This window comes from Eptatretus burgeri, chromosome 15 (genome assembly GCF_056783735.1).
Source record: "Eptatretus burgeri isolate ZD-2024b chromosome 15, Ebu_testis_v1, whole genome shotgun sequence".
NCBI lineage: Eukaryota > Metazoa > Chordata > Myxini > Myxiniformes > Myxinidae > Eptatretus > Eptatretus burgeri.
The window spans coordinates 33887267-33911134 of NC_140975.1; the positions used below are offsets into that span (position 1 = coordinate 33887267).

At 42.0% G+C, this 23868-nt stretch overlaps 1 protein-coding gene across 5 annotated transcripts in view; it reads left to right on the plus strand.

Moving 5' to 3' along the window:
- The window catches only part of CNST (consortin, connexin sorting protein), an 85359-nt gene that overhangs the window by 14516 nt on the left and 46975 nt on the right, over nt 1–23868 (plus strand). For 4 of the 5 annotated variants that reach the window (XM_085857430.1, XM_085857432.1, XM_085857434.1 and 1 more), the window contains 2 exons: nt 19859–19945; nt 21343–21475. In XM_085857430.1, the coding sequence (XP_085713556.1) occupies nt 19859–19945; nt 21343–21475 (220 nt within the window). Of the gene's footprint in view, nt 1–19848; nt 19946–21342; nt 21476–23868 lie in introns of all 5 variants that reach the window. The other variant, XM_085857433.1, reaches the window with a different exon arrangement.

The following is a 23868-nucleotide window of genomic DNA, read 5'->3' on the forward strand; positions in this document are numbered from 1 at the left end:
GAACTAGGATGAGTACACTAAAGGAACAGGCCAAAAGGAACAGTTGAGAGAGGGGAAACACCACCAGCAGAGCTGAAGGTTAAGATACCGGCAGACTTGGACAAACAATGGGTGTGGGGAGGAATGAGAAGTCGGAGAGGATGCATTTGGATGTGTGGATTGGACAAGATGTATACAGACATACGCATAGGTGGACAAAGAAGAAAACTCTCAGGAGGGAAAACTGGAAATTTGGAAGGAGGTGGGATTGGGGTGGGGTTTAGCGTTGGTAGAAATGTGATGTACAGTAAACCCCAAATATCATGGGGGATAGGTTCCTCGAAAATGCAGCGATGGTTAAAACAGCGATTGTGGAAACCAAGGGACAATGGGAAAAGTGGGGTTCGGTTCCTGAGCTTTGAGAAAATATAGAGGAAGGTGAATGGTAGCCAGAAATAAACGCATTACGATTTATATAAACATGTGAAATGTATATCCATCCATCCATTGAGACCATACTCTGTGCAAAGCGTTGGTGCTGCCTCAGCAGTCTGCTGAGCTATTGGGGACATTCCTGGATGGGTCGCCACTCTGACGCAGAATACTCGAATGGCTCAATCATCCCAGAAAGCTGGTACTCATTTTGCCGACCTCAGAAGGATGACAGGCTGAGTCAACCGCGATATACTGTGTATATGTATATATATATATATATATATATATATATATATATATATATATATATATATATATATATATATATATAATGTTAATATTGAAATAAGCATGTAAATGCAATAAATACAGTGCCAATTATACAAAAACAGAAGGCTTTTACCTTTTTAATTTATTCCAAAATAGCGAGGTGGTTGAGTGCAAATATATTAAGTACTTGTTCATACCGAACTCTGCCGTAAATAGAAAATGCAGACTTAGCTTGGGATGATGATAATGCTGCTGGAGGGGGGCGAGTGGAGGTTAGAAAGATATGGCTGTTGGATTATCGGGAGCATGACTGAGTTGCCTGCTGCATTGCCACATAGAAGAAGGATAAAATGATCCTTTGCCACCTTTATCCAGAGCAGATCTTCCCTGCTTGGAAAGAATGTATGAGATGGCATCCTCTTCCAAAATAATCCAATCTCTTCGGCATTAACCTGCTCCGGCATAAATCCCTTTGCCATGATTAGTTTCATGAGCCATGCTTGAAATGAAGCCTTCAACCCCGGGTGCCTCGTAAAAATGCTCGTAAATCCGCAATGATATCTCCCGTATCACCGGTCCATTCAAAGTCCAAGTAAATCCACAATGGTTTCTCCCATACACCGGTCCACTCAAAGGCATTTTTTTCTGTTAGGTCCTCAATCTAAACCCAAAATCCAAACCTCAATTGTTTGGTCAATAACTGTCAGGTCAGGCCAGATGAGATCTGTGACTTGCTACAGCTACCATATAAACCTTTACTAACCTGTTTTATGGTCAGGTTGTCAGCGACTAAGGCCGAAGTCACATTTGCCACGGCGGCCGTGGGGTCTACAAAATCTACGGCCACTAGCAATTATAGGGCGGCCGCAGTATTTCCACGGTCACACAATGTAGCTGTCACATATGTTTTTATTTTTCGGGTAGCCGCACGGCGTATTTATAAATTGTGGAGACCAAAAACGTGGGGGTGCCATACGGTCTTTGATTTGATGTCGCATGGTGACCTTAGGGCGTTCCTGTGGCGGCCATAGAATTTTCAAGGCAGGTGCAAAGTGCCTGAAAGGCGACCGCAGGGGGGCCCTAAGGCGAACGTGCGGCCAGACGGATGGTAACGAGTGGGTTTTTATTTATTTATTTTTATTTTTTACCAGTTCTTTTGTTTCGACTTGTCGAATTGCTACGGCGAACGTAGAAATGAAATAAGTTATAACTCTGCGTTATAATTCCATGGCGACCCCTACAGCTTGTAAAATATAGCCAAACGGCGTAGGGTCACCCTGAGGCCACCTCAGAAACTCTGCGACCGCCGCACGTTTCTGTCAATTCAGAGGGCCGTATCCTCGCCGTAGAGCAAATATGACTTAGGCCTAAACAGTCTCCCCCACCAGGTTTCCTGGTGAGGAGGGTGTATGGATATGGACACCCAGCAGGATTAAAAGCAAAACCTGTCAAAGGGCAGAAGAGCTGCTAGTGAGCCAACGACCATCCATATCTAGTAGTCCGGATGTCGAACACCATTTTTCAAGATGACCTTGCATTAGGGTCCGCACAATGTTTTTCTGCATTTTTGTGATTACCAGACCATCAGAATGAATATTCCGATTGATGCCACTCTGGCACCCTTGACCATTTTTGTAGAAACCAATTAATATGCAAATTAGCGGTGGCCATTGTCGAAATTACTATTTTTCTTAATATCTCCAAAAGTAAGCATCCAAAGAGTCTGGTTGAGGTGTCTACACCCATGTTGTTAGGGTCACTGGTCATGATAAACCCACTTGAAATTTAATAACATTTACATTTAGCCCATTAATATGCAAATTAGCAGTTGCCGTTATCAGAATAACAATTTTTCTTAATATCTCCAGAAGTAAGCATCCAAACAGCCTGGTTGAGGTGTCCAAACCCATGTTTTTAGGTTCACTGGTCATCATAAACCCACTTACAATTTGATAACATTGAAATTTAGCTCATTAATATGCAAATTAGCAGTCGCCATTATTGAAAATGTAGATAAATAGACATATAGACAGAAAAAAAAACACTTCAGTCTTTGTGAATGTAGATCACTTTATTATTCATCCAGATTCAACAATTCGACAGTATGCAATGAAAGCAGCTAACAACATGAACAAAAGAAGACATTCCTGTGTAAGTCAAATGTTAATATATATAAAACAGGTTTGTAAACCTTATGAAGGCTACTTCAGTGCTTGGTGTCTCATTCAGTGTCAGTCATCATCAAGGGCAAATGCAGCAGCTGTCTTGGTGCGCTCATTCCTGCAGCCATTATCTCCATGGCACGTACAGAAAACTCTGCATGGTAACTTGCTTGGCTGCTGTGCAGCAGCATTGAGCTGTGTGGCATTGCTTGTCGGAGGAACATCCACATCGTATTCACTCCAAGATCTCTGGTGCAAGAGCGACGTTTGGCGGCAGCATAATTGGGAGTAATGATCTTGATGCCTCATTACGTTTCCATCCGTACTGAGTGGGATCCAGAGGTGGTGGCTGCAGCTCAGCAGCTGACTTCCTTATTGCTGTCTGGATATGAGCGTGTCACACGTTTTGTTCAAAGGACTCTGTAGTTGGTGGCAGAGCCTTTAGGTCTGGTGCTTTGATAGCATTTGGTTTTGCCATCTTCATAGACCACACCTCTTTGCAAACATCAGACATGTTTCTTCTCTCCTTGCTACCATAGTAAACAGCCATGAACACAGTGGCTTCAGCGATGACATCGTCAATAGATGCATCCACATTCCCAAGTTTTTGAAGTGAATGGCCTGCTGCGAGTGTCTTCTTGCCAGTCAGTTTACATCTACCATACATCTGGGCAACGGTGTCGCAATCTGTCGGTGTGTGTAAAGCTAGTAGGTCTTGCACCATCCCGGCATGCTTTCTGGCAGTGGCCCCAATGTCGATCAACGATCGGCCAGGACATGTTGCTTCCATTGTTACGCAGCATTGCAGATGAAGTTCTGTGAAGTGATACACAAGCAAGATGAACACATCAGTATCATCACAGAAGACTGTGATGCATTTTGCGCCATCTTCAGCAACTTTAGCGACTTGCTGAATCATGATGACATCTGCCTCCTCATGCGTCGTCTTCAAATCAGTGCGATACCTTTGGGCTCTGTGGTGTATTTCCACTGGGGTAGACTCCTGTCCCATAATGACGAGCCTGTGTTGGCTCTGCTTTCTCTGCTAACCAACGTCATTCAAATTCTGGCAAATCAGTTCTATCAGGTGAACTTTGTTCTCAGTTACTAACAGAACCACCAGCTGTGGAGGCAGTGGAGTCTGGCAGTTCAACCTGTGGCACCTGCTAGCTTGCAGCCCAGCTCTTGCTAATCTTGTTCCACTCTTGATGCTGAAATCATGATATCTGTCAAATACCAGATATACATCTGATTTGTCCACCTTTGCCATGATGGAGCTCATGAAGTTGTCAACAAAGTCTTGCACAATTCCCCTGTTAGGCCAATGAATAACCCAGAGGATTGCACAACCATCTAAGATGGTGACTTCAGGTTGTGGACCCAGTCTTGTTGAGATTTCCACTTGGAAATTCTTCTTCAATGTCAACTTGGTCTTTGCTATTCTCATCTCCCCCTTTTCATCGAACATTGATATTGGCACAGGTGCAAGCTCGTACTCTAAGACGTCACATAGTTTGATGTTTCGACTTTGTTGGAGTCCCATGACCCTGGAGTAGATGAGATTTGGATCACAAACCTCAGTAGATCCCACATGCATGACTTTCCGTGTCACTGCCATAGTTATGACTTGTTTAGATAAGGGAGCATGGAATCCTGCTGGCCAGCTTTCTTCATATGAATGCATCTGTGCTCGGCCAATGTCAACTGCCCTTGGCGCGTTCACCTTCTCTGGTCAAATTCTGCCAGTTACAATGTTGACAATTCTGTCTGCATGTTCGTTTGGGTCAAGTGGGTCGATACAGGACTGGGTTTTCTCCTTATCTTATCTCTGTCCTCTGCATCAGATCATATGAATGATGGCTTCTCTTCCTTGTGAGTGGTCAACTCTGTGACTATGATCGTGGACTATCTGACTAAACATGTGCATACTATAGGCGCACTTCTTCAGTGTCGAAGCCTTCAGTGTAATGCCAACAATTCCATGTATGGCATGAACGTGGACTCTATGTAGATATCCGACCATATGCCGTTCCATAGGCCCTTCTTGTGCCGCATCACGTGATCTCCTTTTAAGAACATTTCCAGAATGTTTCCATGAAGCCTTTCCATCGATCGAAGGTAGTAGAGCCCATATCTAGCATAGTTGTGATGTCCAGCCACAAAGAAGTAGGGGAGCATCTCCTTCATAGCCCAAAGATGCAATGGCCAGTCTCCTTCACGCTCAGCATGAACAAACGCCATCATGATGAATACAGGTTTCACAAGGTTCTGTACCCATAGTTGTGTGGTCATGCTCTTTGTTGCTTTAGTTTCAGGAGTGTCCATTAAGTCTTCATGACTTTCTGCCTGAGCCAAGCTGGAATGAAGGACCTCCTCAGTCACCAATCGCAGGGCCCTGAAGTTTTGGGGAAACTTTTTTCCACCAAGCATATGAGCAACACCTCCAAAGGCAGATTTCATCACGTCTTCCAGCTCACTTTCAGCCAACAAGTTCCCCACACAACCGATGAAACTCATAAGGGTGTGCATGCTGCCCAGCCTTGGTATGAACTGGATAAATCGCTCAGGATAAACCCATTTAACATCAATGGCCACTCGATACAGCTGTTGGTCGTTTGTGAAGATGGTTACGGTTTGTCCACACTCTGTGGTCAAGCGTTTTCCTTCCTCCATTGCTGTAAACATCGTGTCCGGATCAGCTGGATCCATATCTATGAGTGGTGTATAAATGGCCTTCGTTGCAGGTTGGATGGATCGTCCTTGCTCTCTGCAGAGCTTCGTATTAATGCCACCAAACTCTAGTGTGTTCTGATCAGAAGTGATTTGCTTCAGAAAAGAGAAATCCATATCTTTAACTCTCCTAAGTTGTATAGCTTGATGAGCCAATACATGGAGAGGTAACACCACACGTGTGGCTTCTTCAACTGGCATCGCTGGTTTCTCAGGTCCCTTGTACCTTTGAACCGAAATGTCTTCTGTCACAGGCGTCTTCATTTCATCACGGGTCAATCGTCTGATGATGGCTTCATCTTCAGATGTGGAAGATATCTCCTGATCTTTTATGGTAAGTAGTACTGCAAGATAATGTGTTGAAATGAGTCCATTCTGGGATGAGATATTTGTGTAGAAGTTGTCAGCAACAACCTGAACGAGGCCGCATTCAGCATTGGCGGTTCCCCTAATCCCGGAGTGAACAGTTGCAGCCTTTGCTGCTGATCCCTTGAAAAACGCTGAAACTCATCATAGGAACAGGTCACACGATAGTTGTACAACTGCTCGATGAGGCTTTTACGACTGACTAGAACTCCCAGTGCTATGTGGATTGTAGTTGGACGATTGGTGATCATATTCGTTATGATGTTTCCTATCAGAGCTCCTGGAAGTGTGCAGTCCAGTTTAGCTGATATTTTGGAGAGTAGCAATTGAAGGGTTGAACTCACTGCTTCATTAGCAATATCTATATTAATTCTAGTCTGATAGGAACTGGGGTTGGACAACAACTGCTTAGATTCCTGTGCAACCTTCTTGGCAATTTGTTCTATGGAAACATCAATGGTGTCATCTTCATCTGATGCTACTAAGTTGATCGCAGTAGACGCTCTGCTGCGAAACAAGATTAAACTAGCGACACCTTCACCAGACAGAACCAGAAGCTCAGAGCCAAGTATATCCAACAATTTGGACAACAGGGTTTGTCAAGAGTATAGCTTTCCTCCATGATCCTTGTATATATTGGAGACTTTTACTGAATTCCAGATGCACAACATGTCGTTTTTCATTGATAGGATGGTAGAACTGACAGCTGGCTCAATGTCCTGAGTTTCTCTGCCACTGTGTGCTGCTGCTGCAACAGAACGGGGTGCCATGAAGGACTTTCTGCAGTCATCGTGATATCTCGCATCAGCAGCGTGAAGATCGCTGATTGCTCCCATTAATCGTATCTTGACCTGGCGTCCTTCTTCATCCTGGTGGGAATCGATGACATATGGAATAGTTTGTTTGAAAGTTGTCCGATCAACACGATCTGCATTCCTACAAAGGAGAACTCGCCGCCAACGATTAGGATTCTTCTTATCAAAGTCCATGATGCACTTTTCTCTGCAAAAAATGCAATGTTCTTTAAAGTCAAATACTGTCGTCTTTGAACGGTGGCTTCTTTTGCTTGTTGAAGCATCTTCCAAACAGACATTACTTATTCCTTTCAAGTGTCTTTCTATGTGTGAGCGTGATGTGTACGTTGACACGGTCTATGGCATTTGAGCTCGATAGATTCTTCTGCCTGTAATCTCTGTTCAAGCTCTTCATGTATACCATCTTGTCTTGCTCTGCTTGACCGGATGATACTTCACACTCTGTCTGGACCAACTGTTACCAGAGGTTTTCCAGCTTTAGTTGCATCGCAGGGACTGAAGAAACAGTCTCCCATGGTGATGGAGCCTCAACCTGTTACAATAGAGGTAATTATAAACATCAGTAAACATTTAATTTCTTTGTTTGTATTTTAAAAAGTTCTCAAGAAACAGGTTCCACCCTGTGTACTTTTAAAAATCAATAAAATACACAGTTGCTTTCAGACAGATCATGTTAAATAATAATAAAAAAAAAACTTGCTTGCAAATAATATCGATCAACTACTGTATCAGAAGACATTACTCTGACTTAAAACTCAGTTCTCCATGTTTCTTTCATTACATTACAAGCCTCAACTTACTTGATCAGAAACAGTTCATGCTGTTGATCTTCTGAGGTCAGCCATTTCTTCACAACTGTACTGGGGATAAACGGCTCTGTGCAAGTTATTTTCAGTTTTGTTGTTGTATAACTGTACTGCAAAAACACCGATTGGCGCGGACAAATTCAGGGATAGGGTTATGCTAAGTTGCATATTAATGAGCTAAATTTCAATGTCATCAAATTGTAAGTGGGCTTATCATGACCAGTGACCCTAAAAACATGGGTTTGGACACCTCAACCAGGCTGTTTGGATGCTTACTTCTGGAGATATGAAGAAAAATTGTTATTATGATAATGGTGACTGCTAATTTGCATATTAATGAGCTAAATTTAAATGTTATTCAATTTTAAGTGGGTTTATCATGACCAGTGACCCTAAAAACATGGGTGTAGACACCTCAACCTGGCTATTTGGATGCTTACTTTTGGAGATATGAAGAAAAATAGTAATTTCGACAATGGCCACCGCTTTTTTTGCATATTTGCATATTAATGGGTTTCTACAAAAATGCTCAAGGGTGCCAGAGTGGCATCAATCGGAATATTCATTCAGATGGTCTGGTGATCACAAAAATGCAGAAAGACATTGTGCGGACCCCAATACACGCTTTTCAGGCCAACACTCGGATTATAGTGCCCAACTTTGTCTGCGGATATCTTCTTGCAGTTGGGTTACTTTTTTTTCAGAGGTTGGTGGCAGGATTTGCACTCCGGCCACCGTAAAACCCTTCATTTCGCAAAAGGTACCACAATGAAATCTGAAAACCCACTCTGTGGGAGTACCTCATGTGTAGCTGCTCTCTGCAAGGCAACTCACTGGATGACGAGATTGAGGCAAAGCCTTCGGGACCCCCACTCTTTGATGATAGGAGGAAAACCACGGAATAGCCTTCCTGCGTCAAATTGCGGTAGTGTGTGTCGGGGTGGTGCTGAGGTGTCGTCCACCAGACGAGGTGTCGTCTCCTTGGGTTAACCTGAGGCGGTCCCTTCGGGTGGGTGCCTGGAATATCCTATCCCGAAGAAAGGATGATCACCTGTCTCTGTTATCATCTGAGCTCAAGCATTTGGACATTGGTATTGCAGCACTCTCTAAGGTTCGGAGACCGGATAGTGGTGAGATCATGGTGGGTGGTTACACCTACTATTGGTCTGGTCGCTCTGATGTTTACCATGCCCAAGGAGTTGCTGTAGCTGTGTCCAATAAGCTGACACCAATGATAACCGAGGTAACACTGGTCAACGAGCGTATAATGAGCCGAAGGATTCGTCACTGTATATGCTCCGACTGAGATGAGTGATCTCACCGTGAAGGACGCATTATATGCCATGCTCGAATCTGTGGTTGTTCATTTCCACAGACGAGATACTCTTCGAGTCTTGGGGGATTTCAATGCATTAACTGGAACTGATAGGGATAGTTATCAGACATGTGTTGGTCCCCATGGGTCTGGAATTGTGAACCACAATAGCACTAAGTTCCTTGACTTTGCAAGAAGTCATTGACTTAGGGTGGCTGGTTCATTGTTTCAGCGCCCACAGGCTCATCGCTGGACTTGGTATTCCAACGCTGGTGGTGTGGCAAAGGAGATTGACCATGTGCACGTTGACGGTCGATGGTGGATGATCTTGAACTGCAAGGTCTACCGAAGTGCTCAGTTCCTCAATACCGACCACAGGCTTGTTGTAGCAACTCTGAAGTTTCAGCTTAAATCTGGGAGAATGGTACCATCCCAGCCTAGGCTGGATGTTGGCAAGCGAGAGGATTAGAGGGTAGCTGAGGAGTTTGCGAACAGGCTGAGTTAGGATGTGGGGGTCTGGGTGCTTTGGGGAATCCTGAAGAGTTGTGGAGTGCCTTCAAGACCATCGTCCTTGATGTTGCCGGTGGATGTCTTGAAACTCACAGTGGGGCGAAGAAGAATTTTGTCTCTCAAGCGATACTGTATACCATTGACCAGAGTCACAGGGCCAGGCTGAATGGTAGAACAGCTGTTCAGGGAGCTGAGGTGTAAAACTATACATGCGCTCAGGGTGGACACGGAGGCCGATGTGCGAAGAATACGTGAGGGGGTGGAGCATCACCTGTGGTCAAGTGATTCTCATCCTGCTTACAGGGGAATTCACGTGTTGCGTTCCTCCAGCCCTTCCCTCAGTGTTCTGCAGTAAGAGTTGAGGGCGGTGGGCTCTTGACAGAGGAGTCTGAAATGAAGGCCGCTGGGCCGGTTACCTTGAGCTGACTCACCAGCTGTTGAGTTGGATGTTCGTGGTGTTACTATCCCCATTGTTGACCATCCAATCAACTGTGATCCACCATCATTTGCAGAAATACAGGCTGCAGTGAACCGGTTGAAATGTGGTAAAGCTCCTGAGATCTGTGGCATCCATGCTGAACTTCTCAAGGCTGGTGGAAATGCTGTATTCGTGTCATTGCATGCAGTTCTGTGCTCTGCTTGGAACACAGGCATCATCCCAACTGACTGGAAGAGGGGCCTTGATGTCACTTTCTGGAAAGGGAAGGGTAATCGCCAGGACCTCAACAACGACCGACGGGTGACGCTGCTCTCAGTGCCGGCCAAGTTCGTTGCTCGGATCATTCTTCTTGGGGTTCACCACCATCTGCTTGAGAACCAGCATCCAGAGCAGTCAGGCTTTACACCAAAGAGGTCAATGATTGACTGTGTCCTTGCTCTTCGGGTCCTCACCGAACGCAGACGAGAGTTTTGGCAGGGGCTACTTTCAGCCTATGTTGATCTCTGCAAAGTGTTCAATTCAGTGAATCGGGATGTCCTCTGCAGGATTCTTTGTCTTTGTGGGGTGCCACCGAAACTGATCAATCTGATGTCTAAACTGTTCTCTGGTACTGAGAGTGCTGTGAAATGTGGTGATACCATCTCCGACTTATTTTCAGTTGTTACTGGAGTTCGTCAAGGGTGTTCGCTGGCCCCTACACTTTTCAGCACTTGTATGGACTGGATTCTGGGAAGGATGTTGGAGAGATCAAGCTGTGGTGCATCGTTTGGGAATGTAAATATCTCTGACCTTGATTTCGCAGATGATGCAGTCATCTTTGCGGAGACTGAATATATCATTCTGGGGTCCCTCGAGGTGCTGAATGAGGAATCAGAGCTACTGGGATTATGGGTTTCCTGACTCAAAACTAAGAGCCAGGCTTTCAATGACATCTTGGATGCTGCTATCTTGTCTGTACCTGTTTGTGGTGAGGATCTTGAGGTCACGGAGAGATTCTCTTACCTTGGCAGTGATATTCATGTCTCTGCTGGCTGTGAGCCAGAGGTCAATAGACGTCTTGGTCAGGCGTGGGGATTCATGGATTCACTGGATCGCTGTCAGTACCTGTGCAGGAGAACAAAAGTCCGAGTCTTTAGGTTATTGGTGCTTCCAGTCTTTCTCTACTGATGTAAGACTTGGACTCTGACCAGGGATCTGTGATGGAGCCTTAATTCCTTTGGTACCAGGTCTCTGGAGTACCAGCGGGAAATGGACGCAGCAATGCGCTGCTCTTGCGCATGCTCCCATACCTGACCTTACCTCAATCCACACACAAAGCGCTTTTTCCATCCTTTCAATATGAGGATCAGGGGACTGGAATGAGTCTTTTGTGTTTTACTGGCAGGAACCCTTGCACAGATGTTTGACTCACGTTTACACACTGTTGATTCATTGATCTGGTGATGCAGCCCATAGATGCTGCATTTTCACTTCTTACCAACTCGATTTTCTTTTTTTGCACAATGTCATAACCTTTCTCAGTCTTTTGGCACGATTAATTCCGTCCATTGTTTTACATTTGGGGTGCCATTTTTAACTGTTGTGTGTCTACTAGATCTTGTAGATCTAGTATTTCAGGATCTCCATATGTCATTTCCTGCTTGATGATTCATTTTACCTTCGCATTCTGCGAAAGGTTATGTATTGGTCGCTGTGTATTTATTTGTGAATATGTGTGTGTGTGTGTGTGTTAGTTTGTTATTCGCATAACTCAGAAAGTATAAAACCAAATCACTTGAAATTTGGTGGGATGATGGGTTATTATCCAAGAAACATTTGATTAGATTTTAGGAGCGATCGGGTCAAAGGTCAAGGTCAAGGTCACAGAAAGGGCAAATTCGTATTTTTACCATAGCACGGTCAATTTTGATCTAATTGGCATGCAACTGATGCCAAAATGTTCAGAATTCATTGCCCAATCTTGTGATGGGCAACATGATACAATTATGTCATTACCCTTGTTAGCGGTTGGGGTCAAAGGTCAGTGGGGTCACGACCTTTCAAAATATGTGGTTTTTGTCATAACACGGTCAAATCAAAACCGATTTGCATGAAACCAACACCAAAATGTTCACTGTTCTGTTCCCCCCACTCTCATGCCAAGAACAAAAAATTAGCGGAGGCGAAGGTAAGCGCTCTACCGAGTGCCCATTCTAGTTAAATTTAGTTTCATTGCCGTAAGCTGGTCTGATTACTCCAATTAACGGTGCACGAGAGACAAGAAAAGGCTCATAATGGGAGGCAATCGTATGCACAGATGCAAACAATGACTCATCTCAGTTCAAAAACCATGATTGGCTGAAACGAAATACAGTGATAACTAAATTGGGACACAATAGGTTGCCCGTGATTCGTCGAAACCCACGATATTAGAACCCATGATGTTTGAGGATTTACTGTATATAAGACTGTTTCAGTGGCGTTAACTTACGGATTTTAAAAACGATCTTTAAAATCATTATTTTATTACATTGAAGTATTATACGAGTGCTGCATTGAAAGCTGCATGGGGTGTTGTGTTCTATGAACCCTCTAGTTTTGCTAAGCCTTGACGGTTGCACCATATACATCCTACTGTCTTCCACACCTGGTTTCACAACTCTGCAGAGCCGACCTGTCTTTTTCACCTCCTTTCTTCTGGTCTAGCTTTCTCTGCTTTCTCAGCCCCCCACCCCGACCACCCCCAGCTCCTCCACAATGCTCACGTTCATGCAGTGATCCACACCTGGTTGAATTTTACAAATGCAGGTTCACTGCACTCTCAGCTTGGGTGGAAAAATTGAATACCCGGTTAGAATTGATTCTCTCTTTCGGAACCGCGACTCAAATTCCAATATCTCCGGAGGTGATTACCCGCCTGTCGTCGTTCCAATCCTTTAGAGTCGATTCCGACTGTGCCCTATCTCACTTCATCCATTGAGAATCAGTTCTTTGGTTCAGCAAATTATATCAAAAGCCTCTCCTGTCATATTCTTTATAGTTTATGTCTTAAAGTATCCATATTTCTCCATTCTTCCATCCTTTCATGCTGTTTTTGCTGGGACGTCATTACAATGTTACTTCTGGGACGTCATTTATGAGCGCTGGGAAAACCTTTTATTTTTGAATAATTCATGACTCATTGACGAGTGCTGTATTATTTAAGAAACCAATTGTGATAACTGCAACCTGTCTTTTTAACTGCAATCAAGCTGCAAGCAAGATAACTGCAAGCAAGCCGTAACTAATTAGCTGACGTTTCTTAACAATATCATCATCATAAATATATGTGGAAAAATCACGGGCCCAGACTGGTATTCGAACCCAGGTCCTCTGGCAAAAACCGTACCAGTGCTCTGCCATCTGAGTTATCTGGGCAACCCAGTAATCTCATTCATGATTGAATGATGATCATCTGGATAAGGATGATGCAGAAGCACATGGTGTGGCAGAGTTGGTATTTTTGGTTTTTCCACTCCCAAGTTCTTGTCTTACTATGGAGTTACATGGTCAATATTTGGTTTATAGCTCCATGGTCTTACTTCTATTCTGTGTGCCAAACAGGGATGACATTTACTTGGTCTCGAACGATATGTAGGTTAAGTGAAATGTGATGCCAGTACATGTGTGTACAGTAAACTCGTAAAATATCATGGCGGTTACGGTCTTCGAAAATGCCGCGATATTCAAAACCGTGATTATTAAAACCATGGGCTGATGGGAAAGAGGAGGTTAGGTTCATGGACTTGGAGAAAAGGTAGAGCATGGTGGGTGGCAGCCAATATATATATATATATATATATATATATATATATATATATATATATATATATATATATATATATATATATATATATATATATATATATATATATATATATATATTTTTCTTCTTCTTCTTCTTCTTTCGGCTGTTCCCGTTAGGGGTCGCCACAGCGGATCATCCATATGATCCGCATAGTGATTTGGCACATGTTTTACGCCGGATGCCCTTCCTGACGCAACCCTGGTCGCCTCTTACGACACAGGGATATGGTACACCTATTTCAACTGGGGTATACACCGGCCCAGTATACTGGTACTCATTTCGCCGACCTCGGAAGGATGACAGGCTGAGTCAACCCCCTGGTGTATTAATTCAGTGGCCCAACGGGGCTTGAACTCAGGACCTTTTGGATCCCAAGCCGCTGCCCTAACCACTGCGCCAACACCAGGCTCATATATATATATATATATATATATATATATATATATATATATATATATATATATATATATATATATATATATATATATATATATATATATATATATATATATATATATATATATATATATATATATATATATATATATATATATATTTACTCTCATCTTGTATGTATGTTCCCGAAGTACAGCCAAAACGGTACACGATAGCGCAAAATTTTTTGGGCCACCTTACTCACCATTCGCCTGCGGTGTGCAGTATCAAGTTTCGTTCAATATATATATATATATATATATATATATATATATATATATTGCGGTTATGGAAATTCACAGAACACCATTCAGGGTCCTTTAGCTCAGTTATCTCAGTAAGTACGTGTTTTATAGATAGCCCTTTCCCCTAGTCTAACGGGTATTTAAATGTTCCTGCGCTGTGGTTTTTTATAATGGATGGGTTTCATTTTTGTTTGGAGTTGCACCACCGCTAGCGCCGCCGAAATGATCGCCGACTACACCGCATCGCTTTCGCCTGGATTCGCACCTCCGCCTGGCCAGTCGCGGGGTTTTTCCGCTCGATTTGGCTAGTGGGAGGGAGTGCGAGGGCGCATGCGCAGAAGGGCGTCCATCTAAAAAGAGACAGAGCTCTGAGGAGTTCGTTCGACGGTGCGCAAAAAGGAGTCCAGGAGTTCGTTCGTCTGTGCGCAAAAAGGAGTCCAGGAGTTCGTTCGTTCTACACCATGGGATTGGCGCGTTGAAAGTTCATCCTGTTGAGTGATCAGCACGGTCTGCGCGCTGAGGGTTCATCTTGCTGGGCTCGTCTTGGCTGGTCTTGGTGGTCGCCATCTTGGTCGTCGTTCTCTTCCTCCTCCGCGGATCGAGCCGCTCGAAGGCCGCACGAGGCTGGCAGATCCAAGACAGGCCCTGGCTTTCAGCTCTCCTGTCTCTCCGAGCTGAAAGTCCTATTAAAGGCAACAGCCACCATTTCGTGCGTGTGTGTGTGTGTGTGTGTGTGTCCGTGGGCCTGTCCTTAAGTAGTGAATTGTGTAAGTGCATGTACATAATAAATAGGAATCGGCTGTAGGCGTTTTGCTCGTATCCTATTGTTGAATGTCACCCGCTCGTTGCATCCCTTCCTACATTGACTGCCATGATGCGTTCGGGAAATTAGCTGGCTTTTAAGGCCGATAAAATAATCCGGTCCGACGGGACTTGGCGATATATAACCGCTCGGCATTCGCATACGGAACGAGCCACTTAAGCGGCTTGTTTTCGTGCAGGTCCCGTCGAGGTATAAACTCCCGGTATCTCTGTCTGCGCGAATAATGAGGTACATCGACAATTCGGCAATCGACCCTGTAGCGCGTGGACAGAGGGATTGGCTGGTTTACGGTGTGTTAAAAACACCCTTAGCTGGGTTTCGGCGTTGATCCGGAAGCTACGACTAGATTGCGCGTTCGGTGGGTGCACGCGGCCGCAATTGGGCTAAGGCAGTCAACCGCATGCCGAACGGGTGGAAATCCACAACAATATATATATATATATATATATATATATATATATATATATATATATATATATATATATATATATATATATATATATATCACATTTGGAATAAATGCGTAAAATAAATAGAAACTGGCTTGACCACGAGGTCTTTTGCTGCGTTGAAGCAGATGAAACTTATCTATCTATCTATATATTACTAAAACTCTCATCTTGTATGTATGTTCCCGAAGTACAGCCAAAACGGTACACGATAGCGCAAAATTTTTTGGGCCACCTTACTCACCATTCGCCTGCGGTGTGCAGTATCAAGTTTCGTTCAAATCGGGAGACAGAAAAAGATTATTAAAAAGTCAATTCCCGATTCAGTCAAGTACTCTTCATAGAATTTGATCAATGCAAACAACCTCAGCAGTATAGTTCGCTGGAGCTATCTTTTTTTTTCCTTTCATTTGAAATGATGTTTTTATCAACCGCTGTCACAACGGGAACCCAACGAGTTCACAGGTCGTTTAGTATATTACTAAAACTCTCATCTTGTATGTATATATATATATGTATGCATGTTCCCAAAATACAGCCAAAACGGTACACAATAGCGCAAAAATTTTAGGGCCACCTTACTCACCATTCGTCTGCAGTGTGCAGTATGAAGTTTCGTTCAAATCGGGCAACAAAAAAAATTTATTCAAAAATCAATTCCCGATTCAGTTTTGGTATGATGATCCATAAAGCGCAAGGACAAACCATGGAAAATGTGGTGATATACCTCGAGAAACCGGTTGGCTGAACGATGACTCCCAAGGTAAATGCTCAAATTTTCTTCAAGTTAAAGTTTGACCACTAAATAATATTAAAATTTTGTCTTTTTTTCTTTTCTTCATCAACCACTGTCACAACGGGAACCCAATGGGTTCATGGGTCATCTCATAACTTATAAAATGTGTCAAATCCCCCATCATTCCTTCCCTATTAATTCTTTAAATCGGACACACACACACACACACACACACACACACACACCCACACACACACACACACACACACACACACACACACACACACACACACACACACACATACGCACCCTGCTACATTGCACATGCATATACAATAACACATCACAACAGACTTCGATACAATGCACAGTATACACAGTACATAAACATACACAATATGCAACATACGGGCACAGAACCAGATTGGATTAGTAACGGAGTTAAGATATCAGCTGAGAATCGGAGCTGATTCTCACATGTAGAGAAGCGCCCAAGCCTACTGCACACCTCCACTCTTTTTTATCCTCCTTTCTTTTCTTGGTGGAATTGCCTTCCTGAGGCTGTTGGATTTCATTCTGTTCAATCCAAAATTAAATTCTTTGTAAGGCAGGAAAAGGAAATTGGCTTCACAACATTTCAATGAGCAGAGCTTTTCAGAATGATATACCGAATTTTTTTGGTTCAGCTTTTTCTTTTTAATGCTAAAAAAGTTGTTGTCTTATTGTCAACGGTTGCTTATTTTATGAACTGTCGTACAGGTGAAGGAAGAGAAAACTTTTTCAGGTGTTATAAAATACTTATGGTTTTAAATGCAATTCAGGTAAAAAAAAAAGATAGAAATGCGTAATTATTGTTTTAAAATACCCCCATCTTAACTGGATAACATGTTTAAGTAGCATGTGCTGTATTGAGTTGTACATTGTGCATTCGTGTCATTTTGATGAAGATAATGAGGTGGAGAAAAAAAAGAAATATTTGCTTTTGACTCGCATGCTTGAATATGCCTGCTTCAATCAGATCTTGGAAGTTAATGAGTTTATTTATTTTATCCTACCTCTCCCCACCACACCTGGTTAGTGGTTGAACCTCAATGGAAGTACCTCGCTTAAAGACTATGGATTGAAAGATAGCTCGGTTGATAGCTTGCTTGCCTTTGAGTTCTCTGGTCTTGGATCTGAACCCCTGTACACTTGAATCTGACTTGAACTTTTTTCTTTTTTTTTTAAATGAACTTTTTGGTCTAAATTCAAAGCGTTACGTCTGGTGCAAGCCTAACACTGCACATCACCCAGTCAACACCATCCCTACTGTCAAGCATGGTGGTGGCAGCATCCTGTTATGGGGCTGCTTTTCATCAGCAGGGACTGGCAAGCTTGTCAGGATAGAAGGGACAATGGATGGTGCAAGGTACAAGAGAATCCTTGATGAATACCTGCTGAGTCAGCCATGAATCTGAAACTGAGTAGGAGATTCACATTTCCACAGGACAATGATCTGAAGTGCAAAGCTAAAGCTACATTGGAGTGGCTGAATAAGAAGAAAATAAATGTTCTTTAGTGGTCCAGAAATGTCCTGACTTGAACCCAATTGAACATTTATGGCGAGACTTGAATATTTCAGTCCATCAATGATCCCCATCAAACTTGGCAAAACTGGAGCAATTTTCACATGACTAATGGGCAAAGATTTCATCATCTCACTGTACAAAGATGGGAGAAACCTACCCATAAAGACTCATAGCAGCCATTGCTGCAAAAGGTGATTCCACCAAGTACTAACCGAAAGGGCTAAATACTTTTACAAACGGTGAATTTTGATTTGTATGTTGTTTTTTTTTTTTTTACAGGTATTCCTGACATGTAACCTAACCTCCTTCAACTATAAGTGTTTAGTTTGATCTCTTCAGTTATGAATAAAAAAGTTCCTTTGGAAAAATTGTTTCTGCATAATTCGTAATTCATCTAAATATGGCATTATTGGAAGGGGTGAATACTTTAGCAGGCCACCCTAAATTGTAATGTAATCTGCTGGATGTTCAAATGGTTCTACGAATGAGACAGTCAGACGTACCAAAGTAAAAGGCATATGTACAATAAATAAATTATTTTTAATATATATTCTTTCTCACCTAATATTATACTCGAGTACGGTATGTTGAAAAATATAAACATTGGATTGTCTCAAATTTTGAACACCAATCGTTTTTTTTTCCCAGAATTCTGTGACTTGTTTGTATCTTTTAATATCCTGTTTGTACATTCTCCACAAAGTGAGGGGGAAGTTCGGGGGGGGGAGTGTGGGGGAGTGCTGATTTAAACGCCCTACTATTACTATTTTAGCTCGTGTAATCTATAGCCCCATCATGGTTTTATCGTATTTTTAATTTTATTTATTTATTTTTACTGCAGCCATTATGAGTTCAACACTTTTATGGGTGAATGTTGCACAATGTTGAAAGTGAAAGTTTTATTTCATGCTCATGGTTTTTTTTGTAACAGATTTCTTATTTACCTATAAGGTATGTAAGAACGTTTCCAGCAAGCATGAACAAATCATATTAAATATCGTTAACATTTGCTGTGCATGCTGAGGCAGGTTTTACTCTTCTTTTTTTTTTTTCTTTTTTTTTTTTCAATGTTTACAGCTCATTCTGATATCTCCATACATTTGCATTCCACTCCAGACTAGACCTTTGGTGGCCTCGGCACTCAATGGCTATATGAGTCCATGATGATTGAAATGTTGGCTCAACTCTGGCTGCAGCAATAAAAAGCATCATGGTTTAAACAAGTGTACAAGCAAGCATCAAATAAAGTGCAAGCCAAGTTTACCTGGCCTGTTTAATACGAAAATGTAAAATAACTAATGTCAGACAGAGCTTATATGTTTCTTTGTTTTATACCTGCACTTGGCTCTCTATTATTTTATTCTTGATTGCATTTTACTTTGTTTGTGTGCACATGATTTGTGATCAAGATGTTGGTGAGTCCATACCTGATCCAGGCCGTCAGCAACTGTTAAAGCAGTCTTTCAGCAAGGAAATTCACCAGTTGGTTTTCCATTGGCTTTCCTAGTGGTAGTAATCAGGGCATTAATTTGGTGTTCAGCAAGGGTGCTGATAAACGATTGTGAAAAACAGTTAGATCTTGAGTATCCACCCACCAGAGAATGTTTACTCAAAAATATATCATTCTCAGTGTCCCACATGACTTGCGGCAAACTCATTGATGCACCACCCTATCAGTGAAGCACCAGGGTTATAGTTTATTGTCAGGTCTGGAATCGAACCCAGATGAAGCTTAATTGTGAGTACACTCCCTCTGACCCATCCTGTAAATGCCGCATAATTCTAGATTATAGATGCAGTGTTTGTCATTAGGTTTTCATCTGGAACTTGCCAAATGAGCAGGTAATTTCACCTGTAAAATAAGATGTGTACTGATTATAATAAAATATGTGCATGTCTACTGTTTCTTTGCTGTGCGCACATCATTGTCCCTTGACAGTTGTTGGTAGATACGGATGCTCTGTCTTTCATTGGAGCACTGGAGTGCTGGCACAAAACCGCTCTTGCTGAGCTGGCGACAATGCAGGAGCACTGTGGTAAGATTTTCAATGGGAATGCTTGCCAGGCGAAAAGCACTCCTTAAACACATGGCCTGATAGATGCTTATTTTCCATTAATTATTTCACTCTTTGCCCTATTAAAGCTGTTGCGGCCTTTCGTGGTTTCCAAAACCTGTGCAGACTCGTGGTATTCTTCATGCATACAGAGTATAAAAAACTGATGTTCAAGCCAAGGTAAATTTGAGACGCTCGGATTAGTGTTGTGTTCTCTCTGTGCAATGTGCACAAGCTGAAGCCAATGGGAAACAAGCGAGTTTGAGCAGGCCTGTGCAAGCCCCACGCAGCATTCTGTTAAACTGTGGTTGCAGCTGACACAAAATATCCAGAAGTACAGGAAATTGCAAGGTTGCAAACTAAGTATGGTTAAACTTCCCCCTACCCCCAACTTCTTTGTAACACTGCCCTCTCATAGATATTCATGAATGTTCAGCTGTTTCCCAGCAACTTCTAACTCCTTTTTAGTATAACTCCTTTTTACAAATCTGTAAAAGGAGTTCCACTGATATAAAGATATCCCAGCTGTTTCCCAGTTCATGAGCATCATTTAAGCCATTTTGAGCATGAGCAGCACAGGAAGCTACATATCTTGACATCAGTATAACTCCTTTTACGGATTTGTTTTTCTCAGTTTTACAGACAGCATTGCCCTTCTGGCAATAACTCCTCTCATGCACCGTGTGACCTGCATGTTTATATTATGGTTTTCGTATCAACAGCTGACCTTGTTCGGTCATTTTTCAGCCACCTGGCATTTCTCCTTGGATTCTGACCAAATACCTATATCGGGTGTCCTGTTTATCTCCATGGCTGCCTTAATAACTACCAGAGTGAACACTCACAAGATATTTCCTTTCGAGTTGTATTTCCTGCACATTTTTCGATCCTAAACACTTCCTTGTGCTCGGTACAAATGTCAAAATGTGTCTTAATTACTGTAGTTGATATTATCGGCTGCAATGTTAAAGTTTTGAGTAATTGAGCAAGCTTGCCACCTCGGTGATTAATTCCAAATAATATGACAATTAAGGCACACCTCATTAATCTCATAAAATATGTTACGAAAATATATTTTAGGCCTTAAAAGGAAATGCCATACAGAATCATTAATTGCTAATTGACCAAAGTAACGCCAGGAGTTGTGAACAATGTACCTTAAAGTTTTACATTTGGATAATATGTCTTCTGCCACACATTTTGATACATGGGTACATGTATCCTCATGGCAATATTTTAGCCACAAACCCTCATTGTCTCTCTTTTGGTAAGGGTAGCCATTTGTTTCTTATCAGTCTATATGATCACACTGTATCCCTTATGGATCCCTTCATGATAGCTATTTTTAAAGATTTTCATAGCTTTGTTTGTGCTGGCAGAGACAGCACAGCACACAGAGGCATGGACAGGAAGCCACGACGCAGTGCCTGCTCTTGGGAAGGTCTCGCTGCCCAAACTCTGTCCCAAGGATTTTCAGATAATCTTCACTGCTTGCCGAACACCACAGGCCAGGTTTGCTTGTTTCTCTTTGTCTCGCTTGGTTTCGTTGTTTGGTTGGTTTGTTTTTGATAATTCTAAACAGCATCTGATTGATTTTTATTTTTATCTTTATTTTGTTCACTGTAGTACCTTTATTGTTGAATTATAAAACCCACATTATCAAATTAGAATATGAGGTGATTTATGAAAGTTTATCATTTTTGCATGAATCGTAACAATTTGAGTCTGACAGGATGATGCAGACTTTCCTTAGAACTGTGTGGTCTGGGTTTGATTCCTGACCCAACTGTAAACTGTCAGAATGGTGCTTCACAGGCAAGGGGTTTCCACCTCAGTGAAGGTGAGGGCTGCCACCATCATAGTGTGCGGCACCGCTCCTCTGATGGACGTTATGCTGGGTGTCCTATCTGCTGACATTAGTTGGTGGGCGTAAAATATCCCACGGTGTCATTTGAGAAGAGTAGGTGAGTTATCTCCAGCACCCCGAACAAATTACAAATTTCTGCCACCTTCAGTGGAACATTGGGCCTGGTCAGCCAATTAATGAAAAATCTGGGCCAGAAACATTCCCCTGGCCAACCATACAAGAAGGTGAAAATAATTGGGGCTGTTAAAGAAGTAGTATTATTAGTAGTAGCAGCAACAGCAGTGGCAGCACTATATCGTTAGTAGTATAGGAATAATTTATTACTTTTTTGTTTTGTTTGTAAAGTTTAAGGTGGACTTGGCATGCAAGTATGCAAGTATTTTATTTTTGTTACGAGTTTATGTGCAAGACTACTTATCAGACTTTTTAATTGCACTTCATTGTCAATTGTTGCTGACAAGGTGATGATTCCTTTAGAAACCCTCTGCATTTTGAACTCGATTGTGACATTCATAGGTACAGTACGATTTATTGCTGCACTTTGCTTAGGAATGACTCCTAGTATTGAAAGATGTTCTTTTGTCCCTACATTGTGTCATACATAATTTGATGTTTCATGAGTGAAATAACTTTGTTAATGGACTGATGTTGAAACAAACTTGGATACTTTGTACCTGTAATCATACAAATATTTCGTAATTGTATCAGCTTGGTAAAAGACTCTAACTCATGTCTGACAGTTAAAAGCATTTTTCATTTTTTTGGTTCTTTGAGAATTGCCAAAGTAATGATAATACACAATGAAATATACAGAGCTCAAAATAGAACCATCATATTCACGAGGTAATTGGTGCAAATCATTTTACCCATCACACCTGTGTCATATCAACAACCCAACACTTCCACTGACTCCTGGCAATGTTAATTATACTAGCAAACATGAAAACAAGGAATTTGAACAGTGCACCAACTCGCAACGACCGACCATTTTTAATAATGTACCATCGGGTCTTTATTCTCCACTTTGTGTTGTCCATCTGCATGTTTACATATTAAACGATGTGTTTCCAATGATTACAAGACAGTCATGCACGACTGGCATTATGTAAAGGTCAACGCGTTGTGGGGAGAGGTGGATGTAACGCCAGGTAGGGGACTAATATTTTGTGATTATTCCATTTTCAACGTGGTTTCAAGAATACTCTGGAGATGACTTGATTGGTGACACTTTGTAGCCATGCATGGCTAGTGTTATGGAAGGCTATTCACTTATGGTATTTACAGGTAGGTTCCAAAAGATTATTTATTTATTTTCTAGGAAATTCCGAGATGGAACTTTTAATATTTTTGCATTTTATCATTGTGGGTTATGTTACATATTCTGCTTTCCATATTTTTACCCCCCGTTTAAATCTGACAGCATCAAAATATTCAAATGAGGTCACTGTTCCTCAGTTGATACGGCAGAATAATAGTATATCTGAAATTACGACTCCTTATTGAGGCTTGGTTTTGAGAATTTTAATGTCTAAATAACTGATTATTTTGGACTTCTTTTTCAACTCTTTATCATAACTTTGGATACAGTAACTACTGAAACTCCAAGCATGTCGAACAGTTATGCTGATGAATTGATCTGATTTTGGTAGAGAATCGGAATAGATTCCTTTTGGAATTAAGGCAGAAGTTCAGAATCGGAATCGATTCTCAAATTTAAAGAGTTGCCCAAGCCTATGGGCAGGTGGCAAAAGATGAATTGACGATCGTCTGGATGACACAAGATCTTGCAGGGAATCTGTAAAAGTGCAATACAGGTCAATGTACTGAACTTGTTGCAACTCCGGTTTGTCATGTACGGATATTTGCAAATGCCAGAATTGTATTACTTACTCCAAAACATCGATAGAAGTGTTATTTGAGGGTGATGACGAAAGTGACGATGATGATAAGACTGACAACATTAACTGATGAAATGATAAGGTCGAATTAGTGTGCTATCTTAGCCGATCGCATGCTCGACATCAAGTTCATGCATGTG